This window comes from Macaca nemestrina, chromosome 11 (genome assembly GCF_043159975.1).
Source record: "Macaca nemestrina isolate mMacNem1 chromosome 11, mMacNem.hap1, whole genome shotgun sequence".
Lineage (NCBI taxonomy): Eukaryota > Metazoa > Chordata > Mammalia > Primates > Cercopithecidae > Macaca > Macaca nemestrina.
In genome coordinates, this window is record NC_092135.1 from 104,386,890 (window position 1) to 104,406,620 (window position 19,731).

General features: G+C 39.3%; 1 protein-coding gene across 23 annotated transcripts in view; it reads left to right on the forward strand.

The window, feature by feature from the left end:
• LOC105468030 (zinc finger DBF-type containing 2) overlaps positions 1 to 18,257 on the forward strand; it is a 45,051-nt gene extending 26,794 nt beyond the window's left edge. For 19 of the 23 annotated variants that reach the window (XM_011717930.3, XM_011717940.3, XM_071073283.1 and 16 more), the window contains one exon: positions 8,527 to 18,257. In XM_011717930.3, coding sequence (XP_011716232.2) covers positions 8,527 to 15,412 — 6,886 coding nt within the window. In that variant the 3' untranslated portion in view covers positions 15,413 to 18,257. The remainder of the gene's footprint in view (positions 1 to 8,526) is intronic. The other 4 variants (XM_011717945.3, XM_011717948.3, XM_011717947.3 and 1 more) reach the window with 4 other exon arrangements.
• Positions 18,258 to 19,731: the final 1,474 nt, after the last annotated feature.

A 19,731-nucleotide genomic window follows, 5' to 3' on the forward strand; every position in this document is an offset into this window, starting at 1 on the left:
AATTTCTCTATTATTAACGTTAATGTGGTATATTTGTTACAAGTAATGAACTGATATTAGTAAAGTCCATGGTTTATTCAGACTTCTTAGTTTCTACTTAAACTAAGTTTTCTTAAACTAAGATTTCCTTAGTTTTACTAGTTTTTCAGTTTCAGAATCACATCCAGGATACCACATTACATTCACTTGTAATGTCTCTTTAGGTCTTTCTTGGCTGTGACAGTTTAATCTTTTTTTTTTTTTTTTTTCTTAAGTCTAGATGTGATGATACTTACCTCCTTGAATTGTTATTATTTTTTATGTGTCTGCCTTCTGCAGCTACTTGAATGGTCTTTAAGAGGCAGCTCAACTTTTTTTGAATTTGCCTTAGTACCTAGCATAGTGCCTGTAATGCAGTAGTAAGTCCTTAGTAGATGGTTGTTACGTGAATGAATGTTTGCCTGACTTTAAGAATTCAGGCTAGGCCGGGCGCGGTGGCTCAAGCCTGTAATCCTAGCACTTTGGGAGGCCGAGACGGGCGGATCACGAGGTCAGGAGATCGAGACCATCCTGGCTAATACGGTGAAACCCCGTCTCTACTAAAAAATACAAAAAACTATCCGGGCGAGGTGGCGGGCGCCTGCAGTCCCAGCTACTCGGGAGGCTGAGGCAGGAGAATGGCATAAACCTGGGAGTCAGAGCTTGCAGTGAGCTGAGATCCGGCCACTGCACTCCAGCCTGGGCGACAGAGCAAGACTCCGTCTCAAAAAAAAAAAAAAAAAAAAAAAAAAAAAAGAGTTCAGGCCATGGCAATATCATTAGGTCAGCTGGTTATATACATGAAAGAGCAGTCCCTGAAATGCTTTGGTTAAACATGTTGTCTTGATACTGATAGAAGAGATTCATAGACTGATTTTAGATATGAAAATTTTGGGTCTTTTTAAAAATAATGGAATTTAAATTTTGAATGGGAAATGCATATACATAGACATAATTCACAGGGCACGTTCAAAAGTAAGTCTTCTTAAATTGCTGCCATCCTGTAATCACTTCACTAGAGGTAACACGTGATACCTCTAGACTTCTACAGTTGTATGTGCCATTCTCTAGATATTCTAAGTGCATTATTTTTTCCCTTCTATTTTACATAAATGGTAGCTTTCTGTGTACCCTTGCTTTTCACTAACAATGTTTATAGTAATTGGTTTTTATTTGTATGTATAGAGTTGTTTTATTATTTTTAAAAACCACATTGTATTCCATTAAATACCATTAATTATTTAACCAGTACCCAGTTACTGAGTATTCAGGTTGATTCTAGTCATTTGCTATTACTCCTCCCTCCTCTCAAAAGCAGCAGTAAATATTCTTGTACATGCCTCATTAAACCCATGAGAAAACCAAAAGTGGAATTAGAGGTCAGAGGGTATGTACATTCTTTTTTTTTTTTTTTTTTTTTTTTTTTTTTTAATTTATTTATTATTATTATACTTTAAGTTGTAGGGTACATGTGCATAACATGCAGGTTTGTTACATATGTATACTTGTGCCATGTTGGTGTGCTGCACCCATCAACTCGTCATTTACATCAGGTATAACTCCCAATGCAATCCCTCCCCCCTCCCCCCTCCCCATGACAGGCCCCTGTGTGTGATGTTCCCCTTCCTGAGTCCAAGTGATCTCATTGTTCAGTTCCCACCTATGAGTGAGAACATGCGGTGTTTGGTTTTCTGTTCTTGTGATAGTTTGCTAAGAATGATGGATTCCAGCTGCATCCAAGTCCCTACAAAGGACTCAAACTCATCCTTTTTGATGGCTGCATAGTATTCCATGGTGTATATGTGCCACATTTTCTTAATCCAGTCTGTCACTGATGGACATTTGGGTTGATTCCAAGTCTTTGCTATTGTGAATAGTGCTGCAATAAACATACGAGTGCATGTGTCTTTATAGCAGCATAATTTATAATCCTTTGGGTATATACCCAGTAATGGGATGGCTGGGTCATATGGTACATCTAGTTCTAGATCCTTGAGGAATCGCCATACTGTTTTCCATAATGGTTGAACTAGTTTACAATCCCACCAACAGTGTAAAAGTGTTCCTATTTCTCCACATCCTCTCCAGCACCTGTTGTTTCCTGACTTTTGAATGATCGCCATTCTAACTGGTGTGAGATGGTATCTCATTGTGGTTTTGATTTGCATTTCTCTGATGGCCAGTGATGATGAGCATTTTTTCATGTGTCTGTTGGCTGTATGAATGTCTTCTTTTGAGAAACGTCTGTTCATATCCTTTGCCCACTTTTTGATGGGGTTGTTTGTTTTTTTCTTGTAAATTTGTTTGAGTTCTTTGTAGGTTCTGGATATTAGCCCTTTGTCAGATGAGTAGATTGCAAAAATTTTCTCCCATTCTGTAGGTTGCCTGTTCACTCTGATGGTAGTTTCTTTTGCTGTGCAGAAGCTCTTTAGTTTAATGAGATCCCATTTGTCAATTTTGGCTTTTGCTGCCATTGCTTTTGGTGTTTTAGACATGAAATCTTTGCCCATGCCTATGTCCTGAATGGTACTACCTAGGTTTTCCTCTAGGATTTTTATGGTATTAGGTCTAACATTTAAGTCTCTAATCCATCTTGAATTAATTTTCGCATAAGGAGTAAGGAAAGGATCCAGTTTCAGTTTTCTACTTATGGCTAGCCAATTTTCCCAGCACCATTTATTAAATAGGGAATCCTTTCCCCATTTCTTGTTTCTCTCAGGTTTGTCAAAGATCAGATGGCTGTAGATGTGTGGTATTATTTCTGAGGACTCTGTTCTGTTCCATTGGTCTATATCTCTGTTTTGGTACCAGTACCATGCTGTTTTGGTTACTGTAGCCTTGTAGTAGAGTTTGAAGTCAGGTAGCGTGATGCCTCCAGCTTTGTTCTTTTGACTTAGGATTGTCTTGGAGATGCGGGCTCTTTTTTGGTTCCATATGAACTTTAAAGCAGTTTTTTCCAATTCTGTGAAGAAACTCATTGGTAGCTTGATGGGGATGGCATTGAATCTATAAATTACCTTGGGCAGTATGGCCATTTTCACGATATTGATTCTTCCTATCCATGAGCATGGTATGTTCTTCCATTTGTTTGTGTCCTCTTTGATTTCACTGAGCAGTGGTTTGTAGTTCTCCTTGAAGAGGTCCTTTACATCCCTTGTAAGTTGGATTCCTAGGTATTTGATTCTCTTTGAAGCAATTGTGAATGGAAGTTCATTCCTGATTTGGCTCTCTGTTTGTCTGTTACTGGTGTATAAGAATGCTTGTGATTTTTGCACATTAATTTTGTATCCTGAGACTTTGCTGAAGTTGCTTATCAGCTTAAGGAGATTTTGGGCTGAGACAATGGGGTTTTCTAAATATACAATCATGTCATCTGCAAACAGGGACAGTTTGACTTCTTCTTTTCCTAACTGAATACCCTTGATTTCTTTCTCTTGCCTAATTGCCCTAGCCAGAACTTCCAACACTATGTTGAATAGGAGTGGTGAGAGAGGGCATCCCTGTCTTGTGCCAGTTTTCAAAGGGAATTTTTCCAGTTTTTGCCCATTCAGTATGATATTGGCTGTGGGTTTGTCATAAATAGCTCTTATTATTTTGAGGTACGTTCCATCAATACCGAATTTATTGAGCGATTTTAGCATGAAGGGCTGTTGAATTTTGTCAAAAGCCTTTTCTGCATCTATTGAGATAATCATGTGGTTCTTGTCTTTGGTTCTGTTTATATGCTGGATTATGTTTATTGATTTGCGAATGTTGAACCAGCCTTGCATCCCAGGGATGAAGCCCACTTGATCATGGTGGATAAGCTTTTTGATGTGTTGCTGAATCCGGTTTGCCAGTATTTTATTGAGGATTTTTGCATCGATGTTCATCAGGGATATTGGTCTAAAATTCTCTTTTTTTGTTGTGTCTCTGCCAGGCTTTGGTATCAGGATGATGTTGGCCTCATCAAATGAGTTAGGGAGGATTCCCTCTTTTTCTATTGATTGGAATAGTTTCAGAAGGAATGGTACCAACTCCTCCTTGTACCTCTGGTAGAATTCAGCTGTGAATCCATCTGGTCCTGGACTTTTTTTGGTTGGTAGGCTATTAATTATTGCCTCAATTTCAGAGCCTGCTATTGGTCTATTCAGGGATTCAACTTCTTCCTGGTTTAGTCTTGGAAGAGTGAAAGTGTCCAGGAAATTATCCATTTCTTCTAGATTTTCCAGTTTATTTGCGTAGAGGTGTTTATAGTATTCTCTGATGGTAGTTTGTATTTCTGTGGGGTCGGTGGTGATATCCCCTTTATCATTTTTAATTGCGTCGATTTGATTCTTCTCTCTTTTCTTCTTTATTAGTCTTGCTAGTGGTCTGTCAATTTTGTTGATCTTTTCAGAAAACCAACTCCTGGATTCATTGATTTTTTGGAGAGTTTTTTGTGTCTCTATCTCCTTCAGTTCTGCTCTGATCTTAGTTATTTCTAGCCTTCTGCTAGCTTTCGAATGTGTTTGCTCTTGCTTCTCTAGTTCTTTTAACTGCGATGTTAGAGTGTCAATTTTCGATCTTTCCTGCTTTCTCTTGTGGGCATTTAGTGCTATAAATTTCCCTCTACACACTGCTTTAAATGTGTCCCAGAGATTCTGGTATGTTGTATCTTTGTTCTCATTGGTTTCAAAGAACATCTTTATTTCTGCCTTCATTTCGTTATGTACCCAGTAGTCATTCAGGAGCAGGTTGTTCAGTTTCCATGTAGTTGAGCGGTTTTGATTGAGTTTCTTAGTCCTGAGTTCTAGTTTGATTGCACTGTGGTCTGAGAGACTGTTTGTTATAATTTCTGTTCTTGTACATTTGCTGAGGAGTGCTTTACTTCCAATTACGTGGTCGATTTTGGAGTAAGTACGATGTGGTGCTGAGAAGAATGTATATTCTGTTGATTTGGGGTGGAGAGTTCTATAGATGTCTATTAGGTCTGCTTGCTGCAGAGATGAGTTCAATTCCTGGATATCCTTGTTAACTTTCTGTCTCGTTGATCTGTCTAATGTTGACAGTGGAGTGTTGAAGTCTCCCATTATTATTGTATGGGAGTCTAAGTCTCTTTGTAAGTCTCTAGGGACTTGCTTTATGAATCTGGGTGCTCCTCTATTGGGTGCATATATATTTAGGATAGTTAGTTCTTCCTGTTGAATTGATCCCTTTACCATTATGTAATGGCCTTCTTTGTCTCTTTTGATCTTTGATGGTTTAAAGTCTGTTTTATCAGAGACTAGTATTGCAACCCCCGCTTTTTTTTGTTCTCCATTTGCTTGGTAAATCTTCCTCCATCCCTTTATTTTGAGCCTATGTATGTCTCTGCGTGTGAGATGGGTCTCCTGAATACAGCAGACTGATGGGTCTTGACTCTTTATCCAGTTTGCCAGTCTGTGTCTTTTAATTGGAGCATTTAGTCCATTCACATTTAAGGTTAAGATTGTTATGTGTGAACTTGATCCTGCCATTATGATATTAACTGGTTATTTTGCTCGTTAGTTGATGCAGTTTCTTCCTAGCCTCGATGGTCTTTACATTTTGGCATGTTTTTGCAATGTCTGGTACCGGTTGTTCCTTTCCATGTTTAGTGCTTCCTTCAGGGTCTCTTGTAAGGCAGGCCTAGTGGTGACAAAATCTCTAAGCATTTGCTTATCTGTAAAGGATTTTATTTCTCCTTCACTTATGAAACTTAGTTTGGCTGGATATGAAATTCTGGGTTTAAAATTCTTTTCTTTAAGAATGTTGAATATTGGCCCCCACTCTCTTCTGGCTTGGAGAGTTTCTGCCGAGAGATCTGCTGTTAGTCTGATGGGCTTCCCTTTGTGGGTAACCCGACCTTTCTCTCTGGCTGCCCTTAGGATTTTTTCCTTCATTTCAACTTTGGTGAATCTGGCAATTATGTGTCTTGGAGTTGCTCTTCTCGAGGAGTATCTTTGTGGCGTTCTCTGTATTTCCTGGATTTGAATGTTGGCCTGCCCTACTAGGTTGGGGAAGTTCTCCTGGATGATATCCTGAAGAGTGTTTTCCAACTTGGTTCCATTTTCCCCCTCACTTTCAGGCACCCCAATCAGACGTAGATTTGGTCTTTTTACATAATCCCATACTTCTTGCAGGCTTTGTTCATTTCTTTTTCTTCTTTTTTCTTTTGGTTTCTCTTCTCGCTTCATTTCATTCATTTGATCCTCAATCGCTGATACTCTTTCTTCCAGCTGATCGAGTCGGTTACTGAAGCTTGTGCATTTGTCACGTATTTCTCGTGTCATGGTTTTCATCTCTTTCATTTCGTTTATGACCTTCTCTGCATTAATTACTCTAGCCATCAATTCTTCCACTTTTTTTTCAAGATTTTTAGTTTCTTTGCGCTGGGTACGTAATTCCTCCTTTAGCTCTGAGAAATTTGATGGACTGAAGCCTTCTTCTCTCATCTCGTCAAAGTCATTCTCCGTCCAGCTTTGATCCGTTGCTGGCGATGAGCTGCGCTCCTTTGCCGGGGGAGATGCGCTCTTATTTTTTGAATTTCCAGCTTTTCTGCCCTGCTTTTTCCCCATCTTTGTGGTTTTATCTGCCTTTGGTCTTTGATGATGGTGATGTACTGATGGGGTTTTGGTGTAGGTGTCCTTCCTGTTTGATAGTTTTCCTTCTAACAGTCAGGACCCTCAGCTGTAGGTCTGTTGGAGATTGCTTGAGGTCCACTCCAGACCCTGTTTGCCTGGGTATCAGCAGCAGAGGCTGCAGAAGATAGAATATTTCTGAACAGCGAGTGTACCTGTCTGATTCTTGCTTTGGAAGCTTTCTCTCAGGGGTGTCCTCCACCCTGTGAGGTGTGGGGTGTCAGACTGCCCCTAGTGGGGGATGTCTCCCAGTTAGGCTACTCAGGGGTCAGGGACCCACTTGAGCAGGGAGTCTGTCCCTTCTCAGATCTCAACCTCCGTGTTGGGAGATCCACTGCTCTCTTCAAAGCTGTCAGACAGAGTCGTTTGCGTCTGCAGAGGTTTCGGCTGTGTTTGTTATTGCCCTGTCCCCAGAGGTGGAGTTTACAGAGACAGGCAGGTTTCCTTGAGCTGCTGTGAGCTCCACCCAGTTCGAGCTTCCCAGCAGGTTTGTTTACCTACTTAAGCCTCAGCAATGGCAGGCGCCCCTCCCCCAGCCTCACTGCTGCCTTGCGGGTAGATCACAGACTGCTGTGCTAGCAATGAGGGAGGCTCCGTGGGTGTGGGACCCTCCCGGCCAGGTGTGGGATATGATCTCCTGGTGTGCCTGTTTGCTTAAAGCGCAGTATTGGGGTGGGAGTTACCCGATTTTCCAGGTGTTGTGTGTCTCAGTTCCCCTGGCTAGGAAAAGGGATTCCCTTCCCCCTTGCGCTTCCCAGGTGAGGCAATGCCTCGCCCTGCTTCAGCTCTCGCTGGTCAGGCTGCAGCAGCTGACCAGCACCGATCGTCCGGCACTCCCCCGTGAGATGAACCCAGTACCTCAGTTGAAAATGCAGAAATCACCGGTCTTCTGTGTCGCTCGCGCTGGGAGTTGGAGACTGGAGCTGTTCCTATTCGGCCATCTTGCTCCGCCCCCCGTACATTCTTAATTTTAATAGACATTGCAAAATTGCTTTTTGTAGAGGTTACAAATCTACATAGAGGTTAACGAGTAACCGTTAACTGATCTATATTCCTGTGAACAATGTATTAAAATGCCTTTGTTCTTACACCTTCACCAAAACATTGTGTTAAGATTAATAATAGCTAACATTTGTGAATGCTTACTATGTGTCGAGCTGTTTCTTCATTTTTTTTTTTTTTTTTTTTTTTGAGACGGAGTCTCGCTCTGTCGCCCAGGCTGGAGTGCAGTGGCCGGATCTCAGCTCACTGCAAGCTCCGCCTCCCGGGTTCCCGCCATTCTCCTGCCTCAGCCTCCTGAGTAGCTGGGACTACAGGCGCCGCCACCTCGCCCGGCTAATTTTTTGTATTTTTAGTAGAGACGGGGTTTCACCGTGGTCTCGATCTCCTGACCTTGTGATCCGCCCGCCTCGGCCTCCCAAAGTGCTGGGATTACAGGCTTGAGCCACCGCGCCCGGCTGTTTCTTCATTTTAATGCTCCTTACATGTAACAATTAATTTACTCATCAAAACAATCTCATGAGGAAAATAGTGTAAGATTCCCTTTTTTTGGAGGCAGAAACTGAAGCATACAAAGTTAAGTAACATATGTCAAACTTTTTGCTGTTACTACTCTGAGAATTGAAAAATAATATATGATTTTATTTGATTAATCATTTATGTTTAGGGGCCATTTGTATTTCAGTAGCAATTGGTAGCACCACCTCCACCTTCTGCAGTAATTCCCTCCCCGCAGTCCATGCAGTGTTCAGCCTGTGGTGACTGCCTGGATTCCTTGTCCTTTAAGGATAGTCCAGAATAGAAAGCAAATAACGTTTATTATGCCTCTCTTTTAATATTTTAAACAGATATTAGAATATGTTTATGAGTCTCTCCCCTTTCTTTTTAGTTCAACACGAGATGAGACACATGTGAATACTGGGTCATCATCTGAAGTGGTGCATTTGGATGATGATTTTTCTGAAGAAGAGGAAGAGGATGAGGATAAGATTGAGGATGAGGATGCTACTGAAGAGAGACCCTCCGAGGCTTCAGAACCTATTGAAGAGTTACATTCCAGACCTCATAAATCTCAGGAAGGCACACAGGAGGTTTCAGTTCGACCATCAGTTATTCAAAAACTGGAGAAGGGACAGCAGCAGCCCTTGGAGTTTGTTCATAAAATTGGGGCCGGTGTGAAAAAATGTAATCTAGTAGATATTGGTCAGGCTACAAATAATGGAAGCAACTTGGTACGCCCGCCAGTGATTTATAATGCTCCTGCTAGTTGTTTATCTGAAAGCTCTAATGATAGACCAGTTACAACTAATACAACTGGTTTACCGGCAGCAGCTCATTTGGATTCAGTTAGCAAATATGACCCAAACAAAGTTGACAAATACCTTGAACAGCCAGACGGGGCCTCTAGAAATCCTGTGCCATCATCCCATGTAGAAACTTCTTCATTTTCACATCAGAAACCTAAAGAATCAAATAGGAAATATTTACGCATGAATTCAGATAAGTTGGTTTTGTGGAGAGATGTAAAATCTCAGGGTAAAACTTTGTCAGCTGGCTTGAAATTCCAGGAACGCATGGGTACTAAGGACTCCTTAAGAGTTAAATCTCCTTCCAAATTAGCAGTAAACCCGAATAAAACTGACATGCCTTTGAATAAAGGAATCTTTGAAGATACTATTCCAAAGCACCATGAGGAATTCTTTTCTAATATGGATTGTACCCAAGAAGAAAAGCACTTGGTTTTTAACAAGAAAGCCTTTTGGGAACAGAAGTGCTCAGTGAGTTCTGAAATGAAGTTTGATTGTAGCTCTCTTCAGTCAGCATCTGATCAGCCCCAAGAGACTGCACAAGACATAAATCTTTGGAAGGAGGAGCGAATTGACCAAGAAGATAACTATGAATCTAGAGGTTCAGAAATGAGTTTTGATTGCAGTTCCTCTTTTCATTCACTGACTGACCAATCTAAAGTGAGTGCCAAAGAAGTAAACCTTTCCAAGGAAGCATGTACTGATGTACAGTATAAGAATAATACATCTTACGTTTCTAAAAGAAGTTCTGATTGCGGTGACATTCTTCACTTGGTTACGAACCAATCCCAAATGACTGTTAAAGAAATAAGTCTTCAGAATGCAAGGCGTATTAGCCTGGTTGACCAAAGCTATGAATCTAGTGATTCTGAAACAAATTTTGATTGTGATGCTTCACCTCAGTCCACTAGTGACTACCCTCACCAATCTGTAAAAGAAGTAAGCCTTTCTAAGGAAGTGCACATTGGTTTGGTTGATAAGAACTATGGTTCCAGTAGTTCTGAAGTAAGTGCTGATTCTGTTTTCCCACTGCAGTCAGTGGTTGAGCGACCACCGGTGGTTGTCAGAGAAACAAAACTTCGGAAGAAGGCTCATTCTGGCTTGGTTGATAACTATGGATCGAGTTGTTCTGAAACAAGTTTTGATTGTGATGTTTCTCTTGAGTCAGTAGTTGATCATCCCCAGCTGACTGTCAAAGGAAGAAACCTGAAAGGTAGACAAGTCCACCTAAAACATAAGAAGCGTAAACCCAGTAGTGCTAAAGCACGTTTTGATTGTGATGTCTCACTCGGGACAGTTGCAGATGAATCCCAGAGGGCCGTTGAAAAGATAAATCTTCTAAAGGAGAAGAATGCTGACCTTATGGATGTGAACTATGAATCCCATGGTCTTGTAATGGGTTTTCACACCGGTGCTCAGTTAGTGGCTGACCAGCCTCAAGTAGCAGAAATAGAGCCTCAGAAAGTGGATGTTGACCTTGAGAATAAGAGTGTTCAGTCTAGCAGTTCTTCTCTAAGTTCTGATTCTCCGGCTTCTCTTTATCATTCAGCTCACGATGAGCCTCAAGAAGCTTTGGATGAAGTAAATCTTAAAGAGTTAAATATTGACATGGAAGTTAAGAGCTATGATTGCTCCAGCTCTGAGTTGACTTTTGATTCTGACCCGCCTCTTCTGTCAGTTTCTGAGCAGTCTCATCTGGATGCTGAAGGAAAAGAACGGCACATTGACCTGGAAGATGAGAGCTGTGAGTCAGATAGTTCTGAAATAACTTTTGATTCTGATATTCCTCTTTATTCAGTAATTGACCAACCTGAAGTAGCTGTTTATGAGGAAGAAACTGTTGATCTGGAAAGTAAAAGTAATGAATCTTGTGTTTCTGAAATAACTTTTGATTCTGATATTCCTCTTCATTCAGGAAATGATCACCCTGAAGTAGCTGTTAAAGAAGTAATTCAGAAAGAAGAGTACATTCACTTAGAAAGGAAGAATGATGAACCCAGTGGTTCTGAAATAAGTTTGGATTCCTATGCCCCTCGTCATTCAGTGACTAATTCTCCCGAAGTAGCTGTTAAAAAGCTAAATCCTCAAAAAGAAGACCAGGTACACTTAGAAAATAAGGAAAATGAACCTATTGATTCGGAAGTAAGTTTGGATTATAATACCATTTTTCATTCAGTGACTGGACATTCTGAAGATCCCATTAAAAAAATAAACCTTCACACAAAAGAGCACATGTACTTAGAAAATAAGAGTGGTTTTGAAACAAGTTTGGATTCTGATGTCCCTCTTCGGCCAGCGACTCACAAACCTCAAGTAATTGTCAAAGAAACATGGCTTCAAAGAGAAAAGCATGCTGAATTCCAAGGTGGAAGTGCTGAATTCAGTGGTTCAAAAACAAGTTTAGATTCTAGTGTCCCTCATTATTCAGTAACTGAATCTCAAGTAGCTGTTAACAAAATAAACAGAAAGAAGCAATATGTTCTAGAAAACTATGATAAATGTAGTGGTTCTGAAATAATTTTGGATTCTAATGTTCCACCTCAGTCAATGACTGACCAAACTCAGCTAGCTTTTTTGAAGGAAAAACATGTTAATCTGAGAGACAAAAACAGTAAATCAGGTGATTCTGAAATAACTTTTGATTCTGAACAACTTCAGGAAGCAGTTAAAAAAATAGACCAATGGAAGGAAGAGGTTATTGGCCTGAAAAATAAGATTAATGAACCTAGTACTTCTAAATTAATACATGATTCTGATGTTTCTGTCCAATCTGTGGCTGATCAACCCAAAGTAGCTATTAAACATGTAAACCTTGAGAATGAAAACCATATGTACTTGGAAGTTAAGAACAGCCAATATCGTTGTTCTGAAATGAATTTGGATTCTCGTTTCTTGGTTCAGTCAATAGTCAATCGACCTCAAATAACTATTTTGGAGCGGGACCACATTGAGCTAGAAGGTAAGCACAATCAGCGTTGTGGTTCTGAAATAAGTTTTGATTCTGATGACCCTCTTCAGTCAGTGGCTGACCAGCTGAGAGAAACCGTTAAAGAAATAAGCCTTTGGAAGGATGAAGAAGTTGACATGGAAGATAGCAGGAATGAAGCTAAGGGTTTTGAAATTATGTATGATTCTGCTGTTCTTCAGCCAGTGGCTGGCCAACCTGAAGGAGTAGTTAAGGAGGTCAGTCTTTGGAAAGAGCATGTTGACTTGGAAAATAAGATTGTCAAACCTACCAATACTAAAATAAATTTTGATTCTCATGATCCCCTTCTGTCTGTGACTAATAAAATTCAAGGGGTGAATAAAGAAAGAAATCTTTTGAGGGAGGAACGTGTTTGTCTGGATGATAAGGGCTATGTGCCCAGTGATTCTGGAATAATTTATGTTTCAAATATCCCTCCTCAGTCAGTGATAAAACAACCCCAAATTTTGCAAGAGGAGCATGCCAGTCTGGAAGATAAGAGCAGTATTTCTTACAGTCCTGAAGAAAGTTCTGATTCCAGTGACTCTTTCCAGGCAGCAGCAGATGAGCTTCAAAAATCTGCCAAAGAAATAAATCTTTGGAAGGAAGACCATATTTATCTGGAAGATAAGAGCTATAAATTAGGTGATTTTGATGTAAGTTATGCTTCTCATATTCCTGTTCAGTTTGTGACCGATCAGTCTTCTGTGCCTGTCAAAGAAATAAACGTGCAAAAGAAGAATCATAATAATCTAGCAAGTAAGAACTGTGAAGTCTGTGGTTCTAAAATAAAATGTGATTCTTGTGGTCGTCTTCAGTCAGAAGTTGACCAACCTCAAGTGTCTTACAAAGAGGCAGACCTTCAGAAGGAAGAGCATGTTGTCATGGAAGAAAAGACCGGTGGACCTAGTGATTCAGAAATGATGTATGATTCTGATGTTCCTTTTCAAATAGTGGTTAACCAGTTTCCAGGGTCAGTCAAAGAAACACATCTTCCAAAGGTGATACTTTTGGATCTGGTGCCCAGTGATAGTGATTATGAAGTAATTTCAGATGATATTCCCCTTCAGTTAGTGACTGACCCACCTCAGTTGACTGTCAAAGATATCAACTGTATAAATACAGAATGTATTGATATAGAAGATAAGAGCTGTGACTCTTTTGGTTCTGAAGTCAGGTGTAGTTGTAAAGCCTCTACTCCCTCAATGACCAACCAATGCAAAGAGACTTTCAAAATAATAAACCGGAAGAAAGACTATATTATTCTGGGAGAGCCAAGTTGTCAGTCTTGTGGTTCTGAAATGAGTTTTAATGTTGATGCCTCTGATCAGTCCATGACTTATGAGTCACAAGGACCTGATGAGAAAATAGCGAAATATATTGACTCAGAAGATAAGAGCTGTGGATATAATGGTTCTAAAGGAAAATTTAATTTGGGAGACACTTCTCATCGAACGACTCACCGACTGCAGAAAGCTCGCAAAGAAGCCAAGCTTCGGAAAGATCCAAGACATGCTGGCCTAAAAGGTAAGAGCTGTCAGTCTAGTGCTTCTGCAGTGGATTTTGGTGCCTCTTCCAAGTCAGCGCTCCATCGAAGGGCCGATAAAAAAAAACGTTCAAAGCTAAAACATAGAGATTTAGAAGATGTGAGCTGTGAACCGGATGGTTTTGAGATGAATTTTCAGTGTGTTCCCCCTCTTCTGTCTGATACTGATCAGCCTCAAGAAACTGTTAAGAAAAGACATCCTTGTAAGAAGGTGTCTTTTGACTTGAAAGAAAAGAACCGTGATTCCCAGTCAAGCTGTGTTCCCAAGGTTGATTCTGTAAGGAACCTGAAAAAAGCAAAGGGTGTCATAGAAGATAATACTGATGAACCAGTTCTTGAAGCCTTACCTCATGTACCTCCTTCATTTGTGGGGAAAACATGGTCTCAGATAATGAGAGAAGATGACATGAAAATTAATGCTCTTGTGAAGGAATTTAGGGAAGGTCGTTTCCACTGTTACTTTGATGATGACTGTGAGACCAAAAAAGTTTCTTTGAAGGGAAAAAAAAAGGTTACCTGGGCTGACTTGCAGGGTAAGGAGGACACTGCACCAACTCAAGCTCTGTCAGAAAGTGATGATATTGTCTGTGGTATTTCAGATATTGATGACTTGTCAGTGGCCTTAGAAAAACCATGCCATCGTCATCCTTCAGCAGAGAGGCCTCCTAAGCAAAAGTGGCGTGTGGCTTCTCAACGCCAGACAGCGAAAATCAGCCATAGTACTCAGACCAGTTGTAAGAATTACCCAGTGATGAAAAGAAAAATAATTAGACAAGAGGAAGACCCACCAAAAAGTAAGTGTTCACGTTTACAGGATGACAGAAAAACTAAAAAGAAAGTCAAAATTGGGACAGTTGAATTTCCTGCATCATGTACTAAAGTTTTGAAGCCCATGAAACCCAAAGCCTTAGTCTGTATTCTTTCTTCTTTAAATATTAAACTGAAGGAGGGTGAAGGCCTCCACTTCCCTAAAATGAGGCACCATAGTTGGGATAGTGATATTCAGTTTATATGCAAATATAAACGGAATATCTTTGATTATTATGAGCCCCTGATTAAGCAAATTGTAATTAATCCTCCCCTGAATGTCCTAGTACCAGAGTTTGAGAGGCGTAACTGGGTTAAAATTCATTTTAATAGGAGCAACCAAAACTCCAGTGCAGGAGATAATGATGCTGATGGACAAGGCTCTGCTTCAGCACCTTTAATGGCAGTGCCGGCAAGATACGGATTTAATTCACGTCAGGGAACCAGTGACCCTTCTCTGTTTCTGGAAGAATCAAAGATTCTGCATGCTCATGAGGTTCCAAAGAAAAGAAATTTCCAGCTAACATTTTTAAATCGTGATGTTGTCAGAATCTCTCCAAAATCAGTTAGAAATAAGTTTTTGGAAAGTAAAAGTAAAAAGAAAATTCATGGAAAGAAGGTGACAACCAGTAGTAATAAGTTAGGTTGTCCCAAAAAGGTTTATAAACCAATTATTCTCCAGCAAAAACCCAGAAAAGCTTCAGAGAAACAGTCAATTTGGATTCGGACCAAACCAAGTGATATAATTAGAAAGTATATTTCAAAATACTCTGTTTTTTTACGTCATAGATATCAGTCCAGGAGGGCTTTTCTTGGAATGTATCTGAAAAAGAAAAAATCTGTTGTCAGTAGGCTAAAGAAGGTGAAGAGAACAGCTAAAGTGCTTTTGAATTCCTCAGTTCCACCAGCTGGTGCTGAAGAGCTGTCGAGCGCTACGGCAAATCCTCCTGCAAAGCGACCTGTGCCTGTGCGGGCTTCTTGCCACATCACACGAAGGAAGAAGAGGAGTGATGAAAGCTACCATGGCCGAAAGAGAAGTCCTGCTGGACCTGTGAGAGCATATGATCTGAGAAGCTCATCTTGTTTACAACAATGTGGAAGAAGGATGACTCGGCTAGCAAACAAATTGAGAGGTAATGAGACAAAATAGAAGTTGTTTTTGTGTTCAGGCTAGTTGAGGATTCAGTACTTCAATTGAAATATATTTGGTACTTTGCACACACAGCTTTCCCAACTTTGGTGAGAAAACTAATCTTGAACTATTTTGCTATCAATATTATTTTTCACAATTTTTATATTCATTTAAAATTAGTGTTTAGAGTCCTTTCATTTTAAGATTCAAAGCAACCTTTGTCCAACATTTTCTGTAGAAGAACTTCATCTTAATTTATGTCACAAAGTAATTTAGCACCATATATAGAATTTTGTTCCTCAAATCATATCCCTCTTATTTTTTATGATTATCTCTCTCATCCCTGCAAATTTAACATTGTGAGAATGAATATAGCAAACTTATTACAAAGAAGGAACTATAATGAATTATGTCAGCTTTTGAATGGGGTTGACTTAAATGAATACAAACAAAATGTAGTTTGTCTTTCTTTTTAAAACATTCCAGAAAATGAGATTCCGTAATCTTTAATACAGTTTTTAAAAACTGGTGATTTTTTTTTTATGCCTAACACAAACTCCTCCTGCTTCATTTAAATTGGATCTGCAAGTCTCTAACTTTTATCATTTGGATGCATGCACACATACAGTCTCTATAAGTTTTTTGGGTTAGCCTTATTAGATCTTAAAAGGGAAAATAATTTTGCCCATGTGTTTAAGCATTCCCCCCCCTTTTTTTAACCACCTTTACTCCCTTCTACATGAAGAGTTGGTGGTTTAATATGAAAATCCAGGTTACTTTGTGGCCTTATCTCCTAAAAATATTTTAGGCATTACCATATTAGTTTTTATTTTTATTTTTATTTTTATTTATTATTATTATTTTTGAGACGGAGTCTCACTCCGTTGCCCAGGCTGGAGTGCAGTGGCCTGATCTCGGCTCACCGCAACCTCCGCCTCCTGGGTTCAAGTGATTCTCCTGCCTAAGCCTCCCAAGTAGCTGGGACTACAGGCGTGCGCCACCATGCCTGGCTAATTTTTGTATTTTTAGTAGAGGTGGGGGTTTTACTGTGTTGGCCAGGCTGGTCTCTAACTCCTGACCTTGTGATCCACCTGCCTTAGCCTCCCAAAGTGCTGGGATTACAGGCGTGAGCCACCGCACTCAGCTTACCATATCAGTTTTTAATAACTTGTACTGAAATTATTGGCTTGGTAATATTTGGGCAGGCCATTAATTCTCATTAGAAAATTACTTAATATTTCAAAGAATTGAATAAAACTGGTAATCTTTGTGGAGGCCCATTTTGCGAGTGGAAACCTGTATTTATACATTAGTTTGTCTTTAACTTGTTAACAGATTTTAACAGTTCACATAAAAGATGTTAACGAGATGCAGTTTGAGTCTGGGATACTCAGAATACATCCAGAACTTGCATTCAGGGACACCGATTGAGTTGGTACAGATGCATTCAGTTGTCGTTCATTCATGTTAAGCCAAGATCCTGGATCTTCTATCATTAAGGTTAAGGGGAAACATGAATTACAACTATATTGTCTGACTGCCGTATTTTCTTGAAACTAAGGTCAGTGTTAAACCATATCTTGATTTCAGAATTTAAAATGTGTTACCTTAGAAATAATGAAATATAGTGTAACAGTTGGTTTCTAAATGTGGTTTTATTTCAGGGGCCATTGTTTAACCTGTGTGTATGCTATAATGGAGTTCTTTTGTAATTTCTTTACTTCTAAATTTAAATAGTAATTATGTTTAAAAACAAATGTTTTTGTTGTTAGTTGCAAAGCAGCATATATCTCATTTCCTTCGACCTTGCCTCCTCATACACAAATATATTTTCATTTCTCTTCTTAAAAGATCACTGTGGGCCAGTAGTTTAAAATAATCCTCCAATTTTAATTTAGGAACAAAGCTTTATCCTAGTGACTAGGAAGTAAACAAACAGCTGATGTATAAAATATTCTATTTGTGGGTATTGGTGTCTTTTTTCCCTGTGGAATATACACATAGTTCCCTTAAATTTTATTAATAGACATTCTGTATTCTTTTGGTGTAAGTTTAAAAGCAAGAGATCAAATGAAAATATGTATTACGTACTTATGATGTGTTATATCTATTGTGATTACATCATGTGAGATAACAGTTCTTATAATTCAAGTAATTCAAATTTCAAGTTATACAAATGTTACCATTTTCACATTGGAAGCCCTTCTAAGTACCATTTTCATTGGGGGCAGGGAGAAGGTTTATATTTAAATTTTATATTACCAAACATAGAAGTACAGTGCTGTACTGATGGTTTTGTTTAAAGTTTTTGAAATGTTTACTAGTTCTTGTAATCATTATTTTAGACAAGCGTGAAAACTTGAAATTGTTGAAACTTATAATTTAAATTAAATTGGAAATTACTTTCAGAATTTGGTAGTATACAAGATGTGCCCCTTTGTCTAAATAAATGTTGGCTTAATTTGCAGATTAGATAAAACAATTGATGTTTTTGTGTATTCAAGAGTGCATTAAATTCTTTTAATAGTAAAAAGTCAAATTACAACCATAATGAGTATTTTATTAATCTTGTTCTTGTTCAGTATTTTGCATAGATTTTTATTGTAATTGTCCTGAGTTCTACAGTATGTGGACAGTATCGTGTGAAGTGTGTTTTTGCATTTGTGCATTTAAATTATTTATGTAACTAGGGCTCTGAGTAACACTTTTTTTTTTTGGTTGAAGAAAAGCTATATTTAAATATTCAAATAATTATATATTTCCATGTAAAACTAATGTGAAGACTAATGTATTTTTTATATTGCAATGTAAAAGCTAAACTTGTTTTTGATGTTATCAAGATAAAATTTATTAAACCTTGAAATTTGTCTCTGTTCTCTCTTCATGTTAGAAACTTTTTCTGGGAATACTCGAAGAATAAGAGAATAATGGCCTGAGAGATAGTAAATGAGAGAATGTAAATGTTGATGCCAGTGAGAAAATAGTTTAACCAAAGATATACAGATTATATTTGATGCAGTAGTTATTTCAAAGGATTAAAATTAAACCATTTATTTGGCTGGTAGAGTGGTGGATTAGCAGCTTTTCACTTTGTGTACCTGGATTGAAAGGGCCCGTGAACAAGACTTGAGTTCATGAGGCTGCATCTATATCACTGTTTGACACCTACTGGGAAGGGAGGACTTGGGAGCCTCCACTGCCACAGCATGTATTATAAAGGACAAGAAAACATGAGAAAGTGTATGTGGGTCAGTGAGGTAGGTGCCTTTGGCCCCAGTAGTACTGACTTCCAGAGTTTATTGGCCTAGATGTTATTGCCAGGATGAACAACATCGTAATATTTTTTTTCTTTCTTTCTTGAGGCGGAGCCTTTCTTCGTTGCCCAGGCTGGAGTGCAGTGGTGCAATTTCAGCTCACTGCAACCTCTGCCTTCCAGGTTCAAGTGATTCTCCTGCCTCAGCCTCCCGAGTAGCTGGAATTACATGCATGTGCCACCACACCCAGCTAATTTTTGTATTTTTTGTAGAGACTGGGTTTTACCATGTTGGCCAGGCTGGTCTCGACTCCAGACCTCAGTTTGAGACCACCTGCCTTGGCCTCCCAAAGTGCTGGGATTACAAGCATGAGCCACCACACCCGGCCTCTAATATTTATAATAAAAATCACGGCTGGGCGTGGTGGCTCACGTCTGTAATCCTAGCACTTTGGGAGGCCGAGGTGGGTGGATCACGAGGTCAGGAGATCAAGACCATCCTGGATAACATGGTGAAATGCCATCTCTACTAAATACAAAAAAGTAACCTGGCCTGGTGGCAGGTGCCTGTAGTCCCCACTACTCAGGAGGCTGAGGCAGGAGAATGGCATGAATCCGGGAGGTGGAGCTTGCAGTGAGCCGAGATCACGCCACTGCACTCCAGCCCGGGGGGCAGAGCGAGACTCCGTCTCAAAAAATAAATAAATAAATAAATGACTAGAGTGAAAATGTAAAATGGAGTCCATTTTCAGCAAAGGGCTTCTATGTAAAGAAAATATAGTTTGTTGTTGAATCTTTAAGTATAAACTTATAATTTTCTGTGTTTATAATTTATTACATGAATGTTAAATAAATTTATTTCCAGGTTTCCTTATTTTAAGGTTAAAAGGGGTGTGTGTGTGTGTGTGTGTGTGTGTGTGTGTGAATATCTTGGCCCTTACTGAGTGCCAGACATTGTTCTAAGTTTTTAATCTGTTATCTCATTTGATCTTCAAAGGACCATTATGAGTTAGATACTGTAATTTTCACGATATATTAGATGAGAAAATTGTGGCATATTGTAGTTTATAGTTAATCATTCCCA